The sequence below is a fragment of the Alternaria atra genome, assembly GCF_907166805.1.
Source record: "Alternaria atra isolate CS162 genome assembly, contig: 29, whole genome shotgun sequence".
Lineage (NCBI taxonomy): Eukaryota > Fungi > Ascomycota > Dothideomycetes > Pleosporales > Pleosporaceae > Alternaria > Alternaria atra.
This window is the reverse complement of record NW_025091327.1, coordinates 1852596-1871262: the sequence shown is the minus strand read 5'-3', so window position 1 is coordinate 1871262 and position 18667 is coordinate 1852596. Positions and strand designations below refer to the sequence as shown.

The 18667-nt window shown below is 50.8% G+C and overlaps 6 protein-coding genes across 6 annotated transcripts; 4 read left to right on the top strand and 2 right to left on the bottom strand.

Annotated features, from left to right (window-relative positions):
- Positions 1-1095: 1095 nt before the first annotated feature.
- Positions 1096-3711, top strand: ALTATR162_LOCUS8940 (uncharacterized protein; the record flags this gene model as incomplete). The annotated part of the gene is made up of 1 exon (XM_043316573.1): positions 1096-3711. One exon carries the CDS (start codon positions 1096-1098, stop codon positions 3709-3711), a length of 2616 nt encoding a protein of 871 aa, XP_043172508.1.
- A 2759-nt stretch (positions 3712-6470) lies between these two features.
- Positions 6471-7380, top strand: ALTATR162_LOCUS8939 (uncharacterized protein; the record flags this gene model as incomplete). The annotated part of the gene is made up of 3 exons (XM_043316572.1): positions 6471-6591; positions 6651-7018; positions 7069-7380. The coding sequence occupies 3 exons, from the start codon at positions 6471-6473 to the stop codon at positions 7378-7380; spliced, it is 801 nt and encodes a 266-aa protein (XP_043172507.1).
- Positions 7381-7713: 333 nt separating this feature from the next.
- ALTATR162_LOCUS8938 (uncharacterized protein) lies at positions 7714-10851 on the top strand (the record flags this gene model as incomplete). Its single annotated transcript, XM_043316571.1, has 1 exon — positions 7714-10851. The coding sequence occupies one exon, from the start codon at positions 7714-7716 to the stop codon at positions 10849-10851; it is 3138 nt and encodes a 1045-aa protein (XP_043172506.1).
- Positions 10852-11972: 1121 nt separating this feature from the next.
- On the top strand, positions 11973-12755 carry ALTATR162_LOCUS8937 (uncharacterized protein; the record flags this gene model as incomplete). The annotated part of the gene is made up of 4 exons (XM_043316570.1): positions 11973-12124; positions 12204-12383; positions 12447-12462; positions 12519-12755. 4 exons carry the CDS (start codon positions 11973-11975, stop codon positions 12753-12755), a joined length of 585 nt encoding a protein of 194 aa, XP_043172505.1.
- A 417-nt stretch (positions 12756-13172) lies between these two features.
- On the bottom strand, positions 13173-14482 carry ALTATR162_LOCUS8936 (uncharacterized protein; the record flags this gene model as incomplete). The annotated part of the gene is made up of 2 exons (XM_043316569.1): positions 13173-13857; positions 13908-14482. The coding sequence occupies 2 exons, from the start codon at positions 14480-14482 to the stop codon at positions 13173-13175; spliced, it is 1260 nt and encodes a 419-aa protein (XP_043172504.1).
- Positions 14483-17240: 2758 nt separating this feature from the next.
- Positions 17241-18269, bottom strand: ALTATR162_LOCUS8935 (uncharacterized protein; the record flags this gene model as incomplete). Its single annotated transcript, XM_043316568.1, has 2 exons — positions 17241-17744; positions 17796-18269. 2 exons carry the CDS (start codon positions 18267-18269, stop codon positions 17241-17243), a joined length of 978 nt encoding a protein of 325 aa, XP_043172503.1.
- Positions 18270-18667: the final 398 nt, after the last annotated feature.

The following is an 18667-nucleotide window of genomic DNA, read 5'->3' as shown; positions in this document are numbered from 1 at the left end:
AGTTCAGCAAGACCACGCGTTACTACCGCCTCTTCCTTCTCTGCATACGTCTACCGCCCTGTTGGATCTCATCTTCCCCGCTCCCGTGTGTGGCCACTCTCTCTCAAGTAAGGCTCGTCTTCCTTTTCTAAGTCTGCACCCCTCTTTTTGTTTCGTCTGATCGATTTTCAGCCCACTGTTGCGTGCCGTCAACATCAACATGTCGTGTCATTTTCCCCTTCTCATATCTTCAGCTACCCTGTTCCAAACCATGTGCTTGAAAAAGTCTGGAAATTTTCCCTTGTCCTACCATGAGGCGCTGCGTCATTGAAGATTACTGTTCGTACCACTGTAGCAAGTCGCACTGCAGCAACATGCCTTTCCCTAAAGTGTCAAGATGGCTTTTCAACGTAGGATAAGGCGATTTCTGTGCAGTCCATACCTTGCAGCCATGTCTGCATTGGAAATATGCTGCCGCTGGTAACATCGGATCATTTCAAAAACCAGGCGATTCCTCCTCTTTCAGTATTACTTTGCATCTCCATTCTCATTCTGCAAACTGGTCGCTAACGATGGCACTGCCTTTAGGCCTCTTCTACCCCTCTGTCGGTGCTAGTACCGAACCATTAGGCGACACTTCGTCATTTTGGAAAAAGTCAAGAGGAATCAACATCAGACAAGTCTTATCGAAGAAGACACGCTCTATCGACTCTACGGGTTCTTTTCCCGGCACATATTGCAGGGTCCACTCGGAAACGCCACCCGAATCCGATCAGCCTCCACTCTCGTCACTGACCTGCAGTCGCAGTCCGTCCCGTCAAATAAAATCTAAGCCACGTGCCCATCGTCTATGATCAGATTGTAACACCCGGAAGCCCCTGTACGAGTATTGATTTCAGCTCTCCGCGATCGCGCAGCTGCCCCAGCCACGCCAGGTTTCCCTTGCCAAGCGGCAAAACTCTGAGCAAATCCATCAGCGTCAAGTCCCGTCATGTGGAGATTGTGATACCAAATTGGGCTATACCTCTACAGAGATCCTCATCCTCTGCCATCGAGCAACTTCCTGATCTCGGTGGACCCCAGCACGTTGCCCCTTCTCTACAAAGCCCGAGCAGCATGGCTAGCCGGACTAATACCCTGGATTCTCAAACATCGGCACCCTATACATCGAGTTTCAACGATAGCCAAACGAGTTTGCATCATCAGGACGGTCAAGATGGCGGATCCGACCGGCCCCCAACATCGTCAACTCGGACACCTGGTATCTCTCAGTCACCAGCTATGCTTGCAGGTCTAACTACACCGACAAGCTCAACGGCAGGATTGTCGGGTTTAGTCTGCAATGTACATCGCACAACTGGAAGAGAGCCACATCCGCTCGTAGGCGCCACCACTACGATATTAGGCGATAAACTATATGTATTTGGTGGCCGTCGACTTTCCCGGACGAGACCGCAGCTTACTTCGGATTTGTACGAGCTTGACCTTGTCAAGCGTCACTGGACAAAAGTCGATACCAAAGGTGACATTCCGCCTCCTCGGTATTTCCACAGCGTCTGCCCACTTGGTGACACGAAGCTCGTCTGTTATGGAGGCATGTCACCTGTAAGTCCGTCTTCTAACCAAGCAACTTCCGTGATACAAGGCGCCCCAGCCGATGCTCAGCCCGAAGTGGTGGTCATGTCCGACGTTCACATCTACGATGCGCCCACAAGAACCTGGATGCATGTCGCCACGACCGATCCACCACAAGGTCGCTATGCCCACTGCGCAACCATACTCCCTAGCTCTGCCGTTTTCAGTTCAACATCAGCCGCCGTAACAGCCATACGGCATAACCCGCCTTCATCGAATCCGAACCAAGGTTCTCTGGGTGTGCAGTTGGATGGTGAGGGCGGCGCAGAGATGCTAGTCGTGGGTGGTCAGGACAGCGCAAACCACTACATTGAACAAATCAGTGTATTCAACCTCCGGAGCCTCAAGTGGACGGAAACAAGCACGTTAGGCAGAAGTTGCGGCGCATATCGAAGCGTGGTTGCGCCTCTCACCAGTATCGACCCTAGTGATATTGGTGGAGGGACACGGCAGGCCGGCGAAGCAAGAGCATCTGAAGAGCGGATTTCGAACAAGACTGGCGAATCATCAATGCTCATATACTCAAACTACAATTTCTTAGATGTCAAGCTCGAACTACAAGTACGACATCCCGATGGAACTCTCTCCGAGAAGCCAATGCATGGCAACTTCTCGCCACCAGGTCTCCGGTTTCCAAATGGAGGTGTCATTAACAATCACTTCGTAGTAAGCGGTACATTCTTGACCTCTTCAAAACAAGAGTATGCACTTTGGGCTCTCGATCTGCGAACACTGAGTTGGGGACGAATCGAAGCTGGTGGCAATATCTTCAGCCAAGGAAGCTGGAACAGAGGGGTGCTATGGAACCGTCGAAACAGCTTTGTTATCCTTGGCAATCGCAAAAGAAGCTTGGTTGAAGACTACAATCACCGGCGCATCAATTTCTCAAACATGTGCGTGGTTGAACTTGAGGCATTTGGACTCTACGATAACCCACGCAAAGTGACGCCTGCGTCGGGCTTCAACTCTGTAAGCGCACCGCCTCAGCACGATCGACTTGACATGCTTGCTGGTGGTCGCACATTGTTGCCTGCAGCGGCCGAGCTAGGTCAGATGGCTTTAGGTATGCGAGAACTCGCGGACATGGACTTCCTGGCCTTACATGGCGAACGCATACCCGCAAACTCCCATATCATTGCTCGACGCTGGGGCCCTTATTTCAACCAATTGCTCCGCGAGAGTGCTCAAAGTGCTGAAAAAGAGAACGCTGAGGCGGCAACTTTGCGACCTACTGCCACAATGCATCCATCAAGAAACTCAAGCATCACCATCACACCATCTATCAGAACGACCTACTCGAACGCGACAACACTTACCACCAACACCATAACGCCATCCGAAGCCACAGCCGTGTCAGCGAACTCTTATTCTTCATTGAGCCCCCCAGAACCCTCATCACATTCGCCGTCGCAACGGCCTCGAACATTGTTCTTACCACATACTCATCTCACACTTCAAGCGCTTATACATTTCCTGTACACCTCATCACTACCACCACATAACTCACCCCTGTGCTCGCCGCAGATTCTTTGCTCTCTTCTCCAGCTGGCGCGACCATACCACATCGATGGCTTATTGGAAGCAATCATTGAGCGACTTCATATCTTATTAGACAACAGAAATACTGCGGCGATTTTCAACGCTGCGGCCATGGCGGCTGGCGGCGGCTCTGGTATCGCCTTCAAGGGTGTCAACGGTGTTTCGGGTACAAATGGAACAACAAATGGCTTTTCCAGCTCTGTTTCGAGCAACAATACTACAGTTGCCGACGTCGAACGAAGTCTGGATGCCGGCCTACGTGCACTTCGCGTCAACACGGATGTAGATCGAAACCATGACGATGAAGTCAGCTCGGCTGCGTCTGAAGCTACATCAGCTTCGGCGTCTGATAGCGGTTTGGGGGACGGAAGTGGCATTGAAGACCGAGAAATATGGAACGGAGAAATGAGTGCGGTAGTGGGACTGCAGAAGCGGGGACTGAGGGGCCTTATGGAGGGTCGCAGGATCAGGGAAATGGGCAGAGGAAGAGACAGAAGCAGAGACGATGGCGCTATGGGCAACGGAGATGGAGTAGGTCTTGGCTTGCAGGGTGCTTGATAAAAAGAAGACCGAATTGAATAGCCAAGGATGGTCATCTATATAGCGAGAGGGGATTGGCAGAGATTGGCGTTCCTTCTTTCTTCGATGGGAAATTTTCATGGTGATATTGGAAATCTAGGGTTTGATATAGGTGAACCAAACGTAGGAAGTGCTATGATCTTTCCGTTTCCGTCTCAACGCAGCTTCAGGTCTCTGGCATCTATACTCTCATAGCCTCCTGCTGCAGCCAGCCGTATCTTAGGCTTCGTTGCCATACCCGCATAGCTGCCGCTATATGCACTAACTGGTCGACGGCAGGTCTCGTGCGCGATCACTTCAATTATTTCGGAACCCTCGTCCTGGTAGCGATCGTGGAACCATTGGAGCCGTCGGCTCCGTGCGGCGTTTGATAGTTGTTGGTGGGTGTGGGCGCAAATCCCACTCTGCTTCCGGAAAGTAGTCATGCGATGAGTAGGCGGATTCAACAGAGGCCCACAGGCGTCTCCGCAGTCGACCTCCTAAGAACAGTGGACGTGTTCTCTCATACGTCTTCATCCACCACCCTCAACGACCGACTCTAGCAGCTTCAGGCATCCTAGGCATATACGGCGGCGGCGCCTCAAAAGCACCTCTCCCATCCCAACCCTCTCCCTTTCCCCCAATTAACCTCCCTGACGGTAGTCTCACCGTCGCCACTCCATCTTCAGTCCTCAATACTCTGAGCCCACTTCTCAGCCCGCCGTTTACGCGCAAGGCGCGCTCTCGAACGCGTCTACGACTGCGGCTTTGTACATACACTAAGCTGAGGACGACGCTGACAAAGGCACCAACGAAGACGATGATGACGAGGAGGATTATGCGATGGGTTGTGCAGGAGGAGTCATAGGTATTTTCGCAGTATTCAGAGCGCTTCGAGAGGGAAGGCGGCGAGTTTAGGGTAAGGTGATGTGGCGCCATTGGGTTGTTTGTACGAGATGTGTTGTGATGTATGCTGTACGTACAGTACAAGGAAGGACCAGATGATGGATGTGTATACGGAATATGGTCTCGAAGCACGAACCCACCTACTACATATCCCATTTCTTAACCCCCTCCCTCAGTCGATCAGGCCAGCCCACATACACAACCTGGCCCTAAGGCGCAGCACTCTCACACGACATTCACAAATCCAAGGTTTCCATGCATTCGAACAGCGCCTCAATATACCTGAGAGAGACATTTCTGCCTGTGCCTTCCTTTGGCGTCTAGACGCGTTTCATCTTGTCTCTTTCGTTGGATGCTGGCTTTGCTGGCTCTGCTGATTATGTGCATGCACTGCCCCACGCGTTGGGCCTTGGGGGCAGCCGGCAGCCTCGCCGGGCGGTTCTTGGTGTCTGTGCGAGGGAGGCGCTGTAGTCAGGTAAGCGCACAGCATTGAGCGTCTAAGGTAATGTTCTTTCTTTGTCACTTTGTTTGTTAGATACAATGGGATATTTTGGTGGATGGAAAGAGCTTCTTTTGGTTCAGTTTGATGATAATGACGATGCTTGCAGTACGGGAGTCGCTTGGGCCGACCAGCATGCCTGAGACTCACGACAGCACCCTTTTCAAACGCAGAACGGACGGGACCTCCAAACATGGTGAAATCACTTTGACGGTTCCGCCCACGACGTCTACCATTTCAGTGCCGTATACTGGCTTCTGCTCTCGATATCTGACGTTTCAATCGTACTGTCAAGGTCGTTGGACGGCGCTTCGCGACACAGAACTGTGCCGTACCTAGATACGCTGGGGGCTTAGCTGTGCCTTCTAATCGCGCAACGTCAACCAAAACCTCAGGCAATGTACCATCGCGTGATCGCGTAATTGTGTCCTGAGCGGTCTCCAAGGCGATTGCTGAGCGATCAGGCCTCGGGCGTTTTATGCGATAAGAGAGGGCGCAGTTGGTGAGGCTGTCGCATGTTGAGTCAAGATGATGCTGTCAGGATGCTAATAATCAGGACAGTTGCGTAGGCATTAGTCAAGAGCTGATAGTGTGTTGGGTGCACGTAAGCAGTGGCTCTTTCGTACATTCCATCAAATCTTAAGGTTATCTGTTGGATGCTTTCATACTTTCTCAGACGTACATGCAACCGTTCATAGCCTTCTCAAAGCATTTATGTATAACGAAATTATCTAAGAGCCCATGCCACTGCAGCTTTCTGAGGGTAATTTCATATGGTATCGAGCCACTGTCGTCTTGATAGATGTCTCGGGGAATTGGTGATACGTTTTTGGCTGACTTGGGCAGAGTACTCATAACACGTATCTCAAACTTTACGGCTGTAATAGGTTTGTATACTCCGAAGCCGAGCCGAACACAATCGTCTCGAGGCCGAACACCTTACTGGCTCTTGGTTCAAGCCACGCATGGTCGACGTGGGTGACGATCCAAAAAGTGTGAACTTGAGATTCCCGCGGGGGCCTTTCGGTATGCCCAATCAGGCAACCCACCGAAGATGCCGGTATGCTTCCCCGCAAACCAGAGTATTGGAGTCTTCCACAATCGTGCCATGCATGCAATGGAGGAGGACAGTCCGAGGCCAGGCCTACTCCAAGAAAGTCCGGTGACCAGAATCTCCGCCTGGAGCCGGTTTAAGAATCCACATTGGCCCCAGCTTGCGTCGAATTTACGAACCGATCTCGCATTCCTTCTCTGTGTATAAATACTCATCTTTGAGCGACGTTGTCTGCGCATACCCTGACCTCTATAATCTTTGTCTCTTGTCTTGATTCACCGAATCCAAATGATCCAAACCATGCAAAAGACGCAAGGACTGCCAGAATTCAGCCTTGCGGGGAAGGTAGTATTGGTGTCGGGTGCTGCTCGAGGACTCGGTTTGACACAAGCCGAAGCATTGCTGGAAGCTGGCGCACGAGGTATGTCCTTCTAGATAGCTAGACAGTCAAGAGCTTTGTCAAATAACATGTGCCCACAGTGTACGCACTTGATAGACTTGAGGAACCCTCACCAGACTTTGCGCCGATTGCTGAGAAAGCAAAGAATGAACTCGGAACCTCGCTCGAATACCGCCAAATAGACGTACGAGATGTAAAAAAGCTTCACGAGATTGTGGAGGAAATCGCAAACAAGGAGGGCAGACTTGATGGATTGATCGCTGCTGCTGGCATCCAACAAGAGACAACTGCGCTGGAGTACACTGCTGAGGATGCGAACCGCATGTTCGAGGTCAACATTACTGGGGTTATGATGACTGCACAAGCAGCTGCGAAGCAAATGATCAAGTTTGGAAATGGCGGAAGTATCGTGCTCATCGCGAGCATGTCTGGCACAGTTGCAAACAGGGTACGACCATCTCGACTCCTTACCACGTATCATACTAACCAAGTCAACAGGGCCTCATCTGCTCCGCATACAACGCGTCAAAAGCTGGTGTAATGCAACTCGCCCGCAACCTAGCATCGGAATGGGGCGAGCACAACATTCGCGTCAACACCATCTCGCCAGGATACATTGTGACTGCGATGGTGGAGGAACTCTTTAAGAAGTACCCAGAGCGAAGAGAGACCTGGCCCACACAAAACATGTTGGGTCGTTTATCAAAGCCTGAGGAATACCGTGGTGCAGCGGTGTTCTTGCTGAGCGACGCAAGTTCTTTTATGACTGGAGCGGATCTGAGAATGGACGGCGGTCATGCCGCGTGGTAAAGCAGATAATCAATTGGTAATACAGAGCGACGATGTTCAAAGCACTCTTGCTATGTTTCTTTTGTGAAGGTCTTCCGTCCAATGCGAAGCTTCGGAAGTCCGTGAGCTGATGCTGAGTCAGCCGCGATTGTCGCAGTGCGGGCAACAAGGTCTACGGGTTGCTCCCACTTTGGTCAGAGCGCGTTTGACCGTTCCCTCCGAGCCATGAAGACGTCAAACGGGTGATTGGGGTACTCTTGGTAGGAATCTACCTGCCATGTTTTACTCAACGCCTATTCCATTATACCTCCACTAAGGACTTACCAGCCACCGCTCGTCTGAGACCGTTCTAGCATGACGGCGTCAACACCCTCTACCGTGTCCCGCTATACGCCCGCTATATTATTCCTCACCGGTGTATCGGCTGGATACGCGGCATATCTCATCTACAACACTATCCAAAGTCCTGGCCTTGGCGATGGCCTCCAGCGCAGCAATGCGGTACGCAGACGGCGCCCACGAGAACCACCACCGGCACCCACCCTTCCACTGAACGAGCGCGACATACCATTTTTGGGGCGATACGATTTACTCGGTACCGAAGTACCCCTCGACCCTCGTAATCTTATCACGCCAACCGAGTTGCGTGACATCATCCTGGGTGTGCAGCCAGACGCCGATGATGAGACGATAGGAAACGCCACCCGAAGCCTATACAACGAGTTCTTCGATCGACTGCTAGTCGTACTCTACCCAGATCGGGCTCTGTCTCCATCACAGGCGGACAACGTCGGAATCTGGCTAAATCACCGCAATCCGAACAACATAGCATTGGATCGTGCTGCACTAGCCCGCGCCGTGGCAAGGCATGCGCAGATATTCCCTCCTAGCGACAACCCTGCTCTCGATGATGCTGAGAGCGTCGCAGCTACAGATCTGTCGTTGGGGAGCGACGAGGACGCGGATGATGCTATCGACCCGGAGGGCCAGACACTTCAGCGCACTCTATATCACATTGCGGAAGATCGTGCGAGGCTGGAAGGTGTCATACATCGTGGCATCACGTGCAACGGCTGCGATGAGAAGCCCATTCGGGGAACCAGGTGGCACTGCGCAAACTGTCCAGACTTCGACCTGTGCTCCAACTGCGAAGCAACCAACTCGCATTACAAGAACCATATCTTCTATAAAATTCGCGTGCCTGCCCCATACCTGAGCCTACAGAAGCAAGAGTCCCTATACCCTGGCAAGCCTCATATGATGAGCCCTTCAATCGACCCAGCACTCAAGAGACGCCTCGTAGCCGAGACTAATATGGAAGCTGAAGAGATCGAGGCGTTGTGGGATCAGTTCACTTGTCTCGCAGGGGCCGAGTGGGCAGCTGACATCACGGGAGTAGGATGGGCCATAGATCGACGCAACTTCAATCACGCATTCGTCCCTCGCTATAACGGCTTCGTCGCTGCACCGAACCTCGTCTACGATCGCATCTTCGCATACTATGACACGGACAAGAATGGGCTCATCGGTTTTGACGAGTGGGTCAAAGGGCTTGATGGCATGCACGACACCGATGTCGATGTCAAGGCTAGAATAGTTTTTAACGGATACGACATCGACGGAGACGGTTACATATCGCGCAAGGACATACTGCGCATATTCAGGGCATATTATGCGATCGAAAAGGAGGCTACAAGGAACTACATTTCGGAGCTGTCCGATGAAGTGACTGTGCGGGCAGCTCTAGATACGATACGCTCTAGCCAGCCACTGGGCTCTGCATTTCCGCCCCGCAGTATGGCTGCATCCAACACGAGCAACTCTCGCCTAAGGCAGAAGCGGGAAGAAGACGCGACAACGACACTGCCGCTGCTTGAACAGAACAGCGACGTGGCAGATCGGGCTGAAATAATAGGAACAACAGGTATCCATCATATCGCACCCACGTATTCACCACGAACGCCGGATGAACAACAGGCCAACATTGTCACTCAAAGATGGGCTCGCAGACAATACTACATTGACGAAGAAGAGGGTTTATCACGGCCCGAAGGTTTTGAGGAGTTAGCCGCTGATGAGCTGGGGGCCGTCAATGAGGCGAATGATACTGCTGAAGTCGCAGACACAAATGAGGACTGGGCCCGCAACAGGAGCTCGCGATCATCGTCAAGAGTTCGCTTCCAAGATGACGTGGAAATCGACACACGCTCAAATGCCTCATCGTCCAGGCCGGTCGGAGAGCGATGGGGTGGTTATGAAATACCCGAGCCTGAGCAGGACCTTGGCAAAGAGGTGTTATATCAGGTTACGCAACAAGGATTCAACGAGTTACTCAACCCACTTTTCCTGGAGAAAGAGGATATGGCCATGGACGCACATGAGAAGCGCAGCGAGCGTCGAGCGAAGGCAGCCGCTATCGATGACCTGACCATGCATCACTTCACGGAGGGTAAGGCTGCTGTTGAAGCTATTGTACAGGTTGGCGTTTTTCGATTCTCGAAATGCATGATCGACAAATTCTGCAGGACGCTCAACAATAGACGCCCAGACGCCAGAAACCTGTTTCGCAACCCTACCGATGGCAAACCATGTACTGAACAAGAGGCATGCGCAGTGGTCCAAGAGGTCTACGACACCGTTGAAGAGAAAGTGCTCCAAACCGTGAAAACATCCAGAAACACAAACGTCGACAACATGACGATGTGGAACACGTTGTTGGTCAGATCCCAGCTTCGAAGAGAGGTTCTCAATGCTGTCATGGACTGTGTACACAACAAGGGATGGCTGGCACCGCCCGCTGTAAATGGAAGTCTGGCTGGTTCATACAGAGACCCTACCATGCCTCAATTCCGACCAAACTCATCCGATCATCCTTCAACAACAATGTTACGGACTGTCTCCAATAGCTCCTCAACCACCAGTGTAGCTTCCGATACCGATACATCCTCACTATCTTCAGACGAAGATATGGTCCTAGAGCGTTGTTTCTTTGTGACCCCAGGCCACGACGGCCTGGAACATAACCCAGAGCGAAGAGATGTTGGCGAGACAGGTTCTCTAGCACCCGAAGCTATGAATTCTCCTGAGGAGGCTTCCCAACTCGAGTCTTCGACGGCACATCAAGAAGCAGAGGACCCTTACACGATCAATTGGCGATGGTACACCGACAACCCAGAAATCCACTATCTTTTCATTCACAACTCAGAAGGCGTTGACACGTTTATGTGCGCGCGTAATCAGATCAATCATTCCACGAATCCACATTACACTGAGACGAATCAACTTAAGCCGTTACAACGCTCGATCCGCCAGCTCGCTATGGATCCGAGGTCGGGTCTTCACCTCATCATGCTAGCCAGTCTTGAGGCTGTCGAGCAGGAGATCAATGAACGGAAGGGAAGCGGTCTCATCAACTTCGAAGAGTTTGCGGAGCACATGAGGCAGGGCAGGTTGGGTTTTCTCCAGGCCTGGATGGAATGGGTAAGCATGTGAGCTGAGCATGGAGGATGAATTCCCTCTATGCCCACTTCACTCAGGCTTCGGGTGCTCAATAGGCCCGCACAGTTCGAGACTCAGTCTCGGTCCGTCGACAAAATCGCTGTGCTTATAATTTAGTCCAAGCGGTCGGCCAAGGCATAAGCTACTCTTGTATTTGGCTGACACGGCTGGATTAGTCCTTCCTACGAGAGCCGCTCGTTGCGGATTCATAACATTCTGGCTCACAATCTGAGCACGTTGGTCTGACCTGGTAATCCACGCAAGGCGACCTTGACGCTACGAGGAAACCTGTACATATCCACCGGAGGAGGGGACGAATAAGGACAAGGAGGAGGGACTATCAGTCTTGATGTCAGGAAACGAGATGCACGAAACATCCAAGAACTAATGCCTACGAAACTTATCTTTCTTATGAGCTGTAACAAGCACTTCAAGCGAAACAATACATTATATTTCATCTTCCAAGCTTCCAGGCTAGAACACTGCCAATATCTTTAGGGCAGGCTTTGTCTAGTGCAAACGAGTTTCTTCGTACACGATAGAGTCATTACCAGCCACGACAATGTCGCGTCATTCCTCCCTTGATAGGTCCTCTGCGATCCGCTTATGTTGAATTTCGCCTCATGAACTGCGCCAGCTTGTCCACTATCCTTCATTCAGTTCTCGACGGCAAGTTTCCTTGCTGCCCAACATGTGGTGAATACATACATGGCAACTACTTCCCGTCCAAAGCCTTCGAAAGGCAATTCCTTCTCTCTTTCAGGCTTCCGACCTTCAAACCACGTGCGATCGTCGGGCTTTATACAGGAAGTTGATCGGAGAAGGGTCACCCTTTCGTAGCCGTCTTATTGTTACCTCTTCTTGACAATGCGAGACGGATGCCGGGATGCTCGAAAGTGGTTAGCAAGACAGGTACTCCATTCCTTCGACACTAAGATCATGGTACCGTCGCGCCTCAATAAGTATTGACGTTCTGAGGATTGTAAATGATGTGTTTCGGTAATGATTTATCGAGAGTATTTGAACTCTGGTTCATCACACACAATACGTTGTATCCTACACACATCTTAGCACAAATCCACACCAGACTTACACACTCAAGCCTATTCGCCATCATGAAGACCTCTACTATTCTCACCGCGACCATGTACGTCCTTGCTACTGCCTCGCCTGTCCCGAGCCCCGAAGCGTTAGCCACCAGCGATATCTGGATAGGCTTGAACTTGAACAAATGTCTCGTCAATGCCGAAGTCATTCCTCAGGCCAAGTAAGTTTCAGCTACCAACTATGACTGGTGCTTAAGAAAATTCCATCTCATCTTATACATCATCCTGATAAATACACAGTCTCGAAGCCCAGAAAATCGTCGCCAAAGAGGTTATTGATGCATACAACGCCTGGGACATCGAAAGGATCCTCGGATACCGAACCCCAGACTGTAAGCAACAAGTCCTACCCACCACTCTCAACCGTGCACCCAAGAGCAACGACGAGTACCGCGCATATTTCAAGTCCATAGAGCCTCTGTAAGTCGACCTTGTATGAACTACATATGAGACACATACTGACTTCGAATACCCAAATTCTAGGTACATTAACTTTACGGTATGTAACATTGTCTTCCAAAGATAGGGCTAGATGATTGACTAACTTGGGTACAGGCCACTGTCTTCCAAGAGACGCATGACCCTGAGACGCACACATGTATCATACATGCGCGGAGTACGGCTCAGACGCCGATCGGGCCGTACGGGAATGAGTACGCACTTATCCTGACGCTTACAGAGGACGGTACGAAGGTTAGATACTTCGATGAGTTTGTCGATTCGGCGTACACTCTGGAGTTTGGGGCGAGGATGGCTGCCTTCTTGGCGAATGGGACGTCCACTGGTCACTGAGCTGGATAGTAATATGATCAGTATATCTCACAAATAGTGACTGCAGGATGAAGGAGGGGGTCGAATGAATATAAAAGCGCATTAGTCTAAAAATGTATTCATCATGCTCGTCTATTGAGTCTATTTGCGTGAGCGAAGCCTTTCCTTCCTATTCATGTCGCGCTGTAACAGTGACAGCACGTTGAGTTGAGGCCGTTACTTTTGTACTGTATTGCCTCGAAGGCATCCTGTTTTTGCAACGTCACAGGGCGAATATCCTGCGTTTGCATATATCGTGCTTGCAAGGGCCTCCTGCTGTATCTCTAGGGCTACCTTAGTATGTGCAGAACCTTGGGTTGTTGGCCTGCATCTTATGTATATGTAGATGGCCAATACATGTCGTGATGATAGATTGTCGTTCAGATTTCAAGCAGCCTCTCAGTGCGCAACATGGGGTATTGCCAGCTCTTTCAAACTCAGATTGCGACTTTCGTTTGTACCAGATGTATCCTGGCTCCATCTTGTGGTCGGTGTGCGAGGTCGCGTTATGCGTGCCTCGGCCTCCAACTCTTCAAAATCCTCTGGTTGTGCCGGCTCGCTTATGACCCTTGTTGTAGTGACCAACTTGATGTCTTTCGAACCGAACCCACAAAGATCGTCTGAGCTTTCGCCTCCTGATGGAAGTGTTACCCTGCTCTTTGATCGTCGACCCCTTGTGTGTGTGTTCATCGCTTCGATTGTGCATTCGCCTCCAAAGCGCTTAGGCTTCTCGATCCAGAACGCGGCAAACGTATCCATACCATCTCCGTCGGAGGGTGGCTCGTCAGAAAAGATCATGATGCGTCGAGTGCAGGTATAGAGAAGTACATCAAGCCAGCCATTGGAGACGATCATGGCTCCCGAGAGGCAAAGACGAGCAAGCGAGGGTGGGTTGCCGGACATCGACGCCATTCGCGCAGAGGCTAGGGGGATAGTGCAGACAACGTAGACGAGCGGGTAAACGACCATGAGGTTTGCGATGGAGCGTACGCGCTTAGCTTCTTCGGTCGTGTAGTAGCCGGAGCGAATTCGGACTGACAGGATCGTGTAGATTATGGCGTAAATTAGGACGTTGCCGAACTCACTGCGGTAAGTGTTAGATTGCGATGCATTTGAGGGTTCACGAGAGCTTACAAGACGAAGATCCAAATGTAGTGTGTCCAAAGTCGGAGATCCTCAAGGTCATGATGGATCCAACACCATACTCCAGATCGTACGTAGATGCTCTCTCCGTACATACCAAGGGGGATAGAAGATACCCCTAGGATGAAGGCCCAGAGTAGCAAGATGCAAGTGTAGAAGCTCCATGGCTTCAGACGGAAATCCAGAATGACTGAAGCAAAGGTGTGTAATCCAATGACAAAGCACCAGACTCCGCTTCCCAAATCACCCGTAGATACCAGCCAGCCCTGCGCAAAACATACCGGATTTTTTACCTCGACGGATCCCAGTCGCAGCCATTCAACGTTTAGTAGGAAGGCGAGTGCCTGTTGGATGTCCGCCCAGAGAAGATTGAAAATCAGAATGACAAACTGGTTGCTTCGCTTCGACCGTAGTTGCCAGGATACCAGTTTGTAAGTGAGTAGGAATAGTAGTGACACCGATGCGAAGAAGCTGATGAATCCTAGAACGACGACTGAGCGCAGCCACGGGTGAATATGCTCCGGTAGTACAAAAGAGGCCGACTCCGGGTCCAGTGGTTCTAGCATCCTGAGGGTGAACTATTGATCCAGCAATGTTTCGACGAGTATATAGGATACACCTAAAAAGAAAGACTCCTGTGGCTGTCCACAACTATCATATCGTGCCAGAAATCATAAAAATATCGTAGGCGAAATAAAGCAAAAAAAAATATGGCGTTCAACCTAGCACCGGCGCAGGCACAGAGTAGATCTTAGGGCACTTTCTGGGGGCAAGCGACGATGATGTACGATTGACCCAAGGGTCCCAGCATGCTGAGAGGACCCACCAACACACGACAAGGACCTTTGTAATCTAGGATCCACTATAAGCTGGGGAGAATGCAAGAGCGATGACCCCAGTCTTTACCGATTAACGTTAGTGTCGCTCGTAGCATCCACGACCCTAGTCGCAGCGTGGAAAGACGGTTGCTAGCCTGCAAGCGTTACAGCGATTTCTATGCGAAACGTGGTATAGCCGCCGCGGGGAATGCTCTAGAAGACAAAGACTTCTATTGCGTCTTCGTCTGCCATCTTTTCGTCTATTGCTCCGTAGTCGCTGCGTGTTATAGTGCTCTGCATATCGACCTCAGTCGACACCAAACTCTTCATCTGTCTGGAAGAGGAGAACAATCCGACCGCGCGTCATCTGACAGGCATGCGATCACGCATATGACCGACCCTAAGACCGACCTGCGGCACGGCATTACTGTATTTTGAGTCTCGAGAAGTCTAGGCACCAATGGATGGGGTCAGTGGCTTCGGCGGGGCCACGAGGAGCCCTTCCTTTTGGTTCTTTCGGTTAATGTGATCGTCTAAACTCTGATTTTGGTTGGTGGGAGCCTCTGGGAGGCTTGCGGGAGCTTGTGGAAACAGGCCGGTTGATTACACATTCATATCAAGCATGCCGCGATCTTGTCAACGGCCCCATGTCGTTGCCCTCGTTGAGTCTACGTCCCATGTCGCGGCACAACCGCGGTGTTGATGAATCTGACTGCTATCTGATCTGCACTAGCTCCGGAATATTCCCCAGGAAAAGACCTCGGGATCGTCAGCACCAGGTTCTCCTAACCAGGCTCCCTTCGGCTTCAAAACCTCCGTTACGAAGCGAAGTACTGAATATCCCTAACATGATACGCTCTGAACACTCTACGTTCAATCTCACGCAAGCTTCAAACATCGGGCTATCCGAGCGCACGACAATGGCCCGCCTGTCCCCAATCCAGCTGAACTACAGAACGCCTCTGCGCACGGCCGCACAAAAAATCATCGCGTGCGCCTATTGGTGTGTTACCTTTTGACGCGTCCGCGGGAGATGGGCGTGAATATTGTTCGGGGATAACAGGTGCGCGGAAGCCCCTGTAAGCACGGTCTCATCTACAGCACAGACAAAGGCGCTGCCCCTATGCAACAACACGAATTGGAACGCAAAATACAACATCTTAATTAGTTGACTAAAGTAACCCCAATGAACTCTCTCACCATGCTTTGAGGAGGGCCTTCTTTTAGTGAGTATCTACGCACGACCCGCTTACCTTACTTTTATCCTAGGAAAAGGACTCTTGGCCGAGGCCCCAACGCCATTTATCGCGATCCTACTCAGCTAGCCAAGCCCTGCGCCCGATCATGCGCAATATCGCTGCTGGCCTTCCGTTCGTGGAAAGTTGCACGAGCCGCTTCAGCCTTGTCTGACCACACCATGCGACTCAAATGTTGCGTTTCGGCACTCGTGTTCCATCTTGCATTCTGCCCTTCGGCCCGCTATCCATGACATTTTACCGCGATAGTTTTTACCGTTCTGTTGGGTACAGTGCGGTGGTATGGCACCGAAGGATTGAGTTTGAAAGTTGAGTGCTCATGAGGGGGTTTATCAGCATGGAGAGCCTCACGATTGCTGACATGCAGCTCCGGTGCATCCGAGTCTTTGCCCACGTACCTGGTTACGCAGATCTGTTATCGCTTGCCTTGCTTCTAGAAGGTTTCTGCTACATTTCGGTTTCGTCTAGGCCCTCGTGGACGCACCCTATGCAAGAAAGAAACTAAACAGGTACGATAAATCTTCCACTACCCTACAGTCTACATTGGCACAACTCAGAAGTGTAGAATATTTAGTACTAATATAGGTATCTAGACTATATACTTATGTATATAATACTCCTCTCAAGTCTATTGTAGACTGCATCATAGTGAAAGACATGTTTACGTCTGTCTAGTTTATTCCTTGCGTGAGGCGCATGTGTCACGGTTCCGCACTAATCCTGGTAGAGCAGGCATAGAAGAGAAAATGCACTAAAATGGGTGTTGGTCTCATAAGCAAAAGTCAACATTCGTTCGCATGTAGTTTATATGCTAACTGTGAGGAGAAATATCCAACGAAGGTGAACTACGCCATATGCGCGGATGTACTACAACCATGACCAACGAAAGGCCAAACTCAACCCAGCAATCTCGACGTCGTAAGAAGGAACTGAAGGGAAACTAAGAAGCTTCAATCATTGGACATTGTAGGACAAGAAAAGTGACTCAGTCGTGATGTGTGTGTGTGTGGGTCCGCGCCATCGCCTCAATGTGTGAGTCGGACAAATGCCGAACCACAGACCGTAAACACAGAATCACCGCGATGCCCAATCCGAAAAATCCTACACGTAAAAGGTACGCAGTGATGTAGGCCATTCCTCTCTCCTCTATTCATGTGTTGTGTGCCGCTTGACTCAGTTTGTGGGTCTTCTTTGTCCTTTGGACGTCTTCATACAAGCTTATCACCTAGCTTCTCCACCGTTATAACACCTCAATTGTGGACATGCTTGCTGGATTTGCGCTGTGTCGATGAACGCTCTTCTTGTGGGTCTGTCACAGATACTGCGCTGTCGTTGTCGTACGCGTCGTTGCTACCACGATACTCCATGTTCGAATCGCCTGCCTCTTGATGCTGGCCGTATGCCACTTCAGCGACGTGTTCAGCGGCAAGTACGGGAGGTCTCGCATTGGCGTTAGGCACAGGAGGCGTTATGTTAGCATTTGGTACGAGAGGGACCACATTGGCGGTGGGTACTCGAGTGGTAGCGCCAGGAACTGTGGGAGGTTGTGTGGCATCGTGCGCGAGACGTTTCTGCTCGAGGAGATTCTCTTGGAGTTTGTTCCAGTCGGCAGGCGCTCGCTCTCCAATTCCTGATTGGTTCGCACCAACTACTTTGATCTTCTTGATGCTGACATCATCGAAGGGTTCATTTTGATTGGGCTGACCAGTCATTATGGAATTCACACCATCAACGTCGACGTCTTCAACCGTAAACTAGATTGGTGTTAGCAATCTGCTCGACTGGATTACATGAAGAAACGTTACCGAGCGTGATCCTTGGGTTGCTTTCCCCGTGGAGCTTCCCGAAGGGGCCGCCATGTTCGATTTGTCGATCGTCTCCCGGAGATCTATGAGAGCCGCTTGGTGCGCTTGGGAGATGTATAAGTGAAGTATTCTCCTCTTCTTGTCAAGTGATTCGAACGCTGAGGTGATTTTATCCTGGCGTATGATAGGGGCCCAGTTGATACCAAACTTCTTCCTTGGCTGAAGTAAATGAAGCAACTCGGTAGCGAGTCCGGATATGGCTATCAGTACAGGAAGAACAGGGTCGTGGTTATCGATCTTCTGGTCGCGAAGACGTTGAAATATATTTAGCAGAAGTTCAATGTTTGTCGCATCGCTGTGATAAGTGGAATCGCCGTTTCGCAGCTCAGTGTATAACTTCTTCAGGCTGACAGCAGACGAGGTTAGATATACTGCGAGCTGGCTGATACTTGCAGCGTACCCTACCAATTCCATTACCCTGTCTCGGCATCGGATATTGACATGCAAGGGTTGGTTTCCGCAAGAATGGGGAATATTAGGCGGCGACGAAAGGGTGTTTCTAATGATGGATTCACAGTCCGCAGCTGACATGTATCTGACCGGTCTGTGGAGCTACCACTTCCCCCAAGAAAGGCTTCTCAGCCTTTCTTGTTGTGTCTAAATAGAATGTTACCTGGTACGACGAGGCTCGGCCAGCGAATTTGCACCGGTGAAGGGCTGATAGATGGTTGCCGACACCATCCTTTCCAGCGTCCACAACGCTTTGTTTACATGCAAATCGGATGTTGCTTCACAATTATCGCGCATGTACGCAGTTAGGCCCTTCCAAATCTGTTGCCCTAGATTGCGGATGCAGTATCGCCACGAACGCC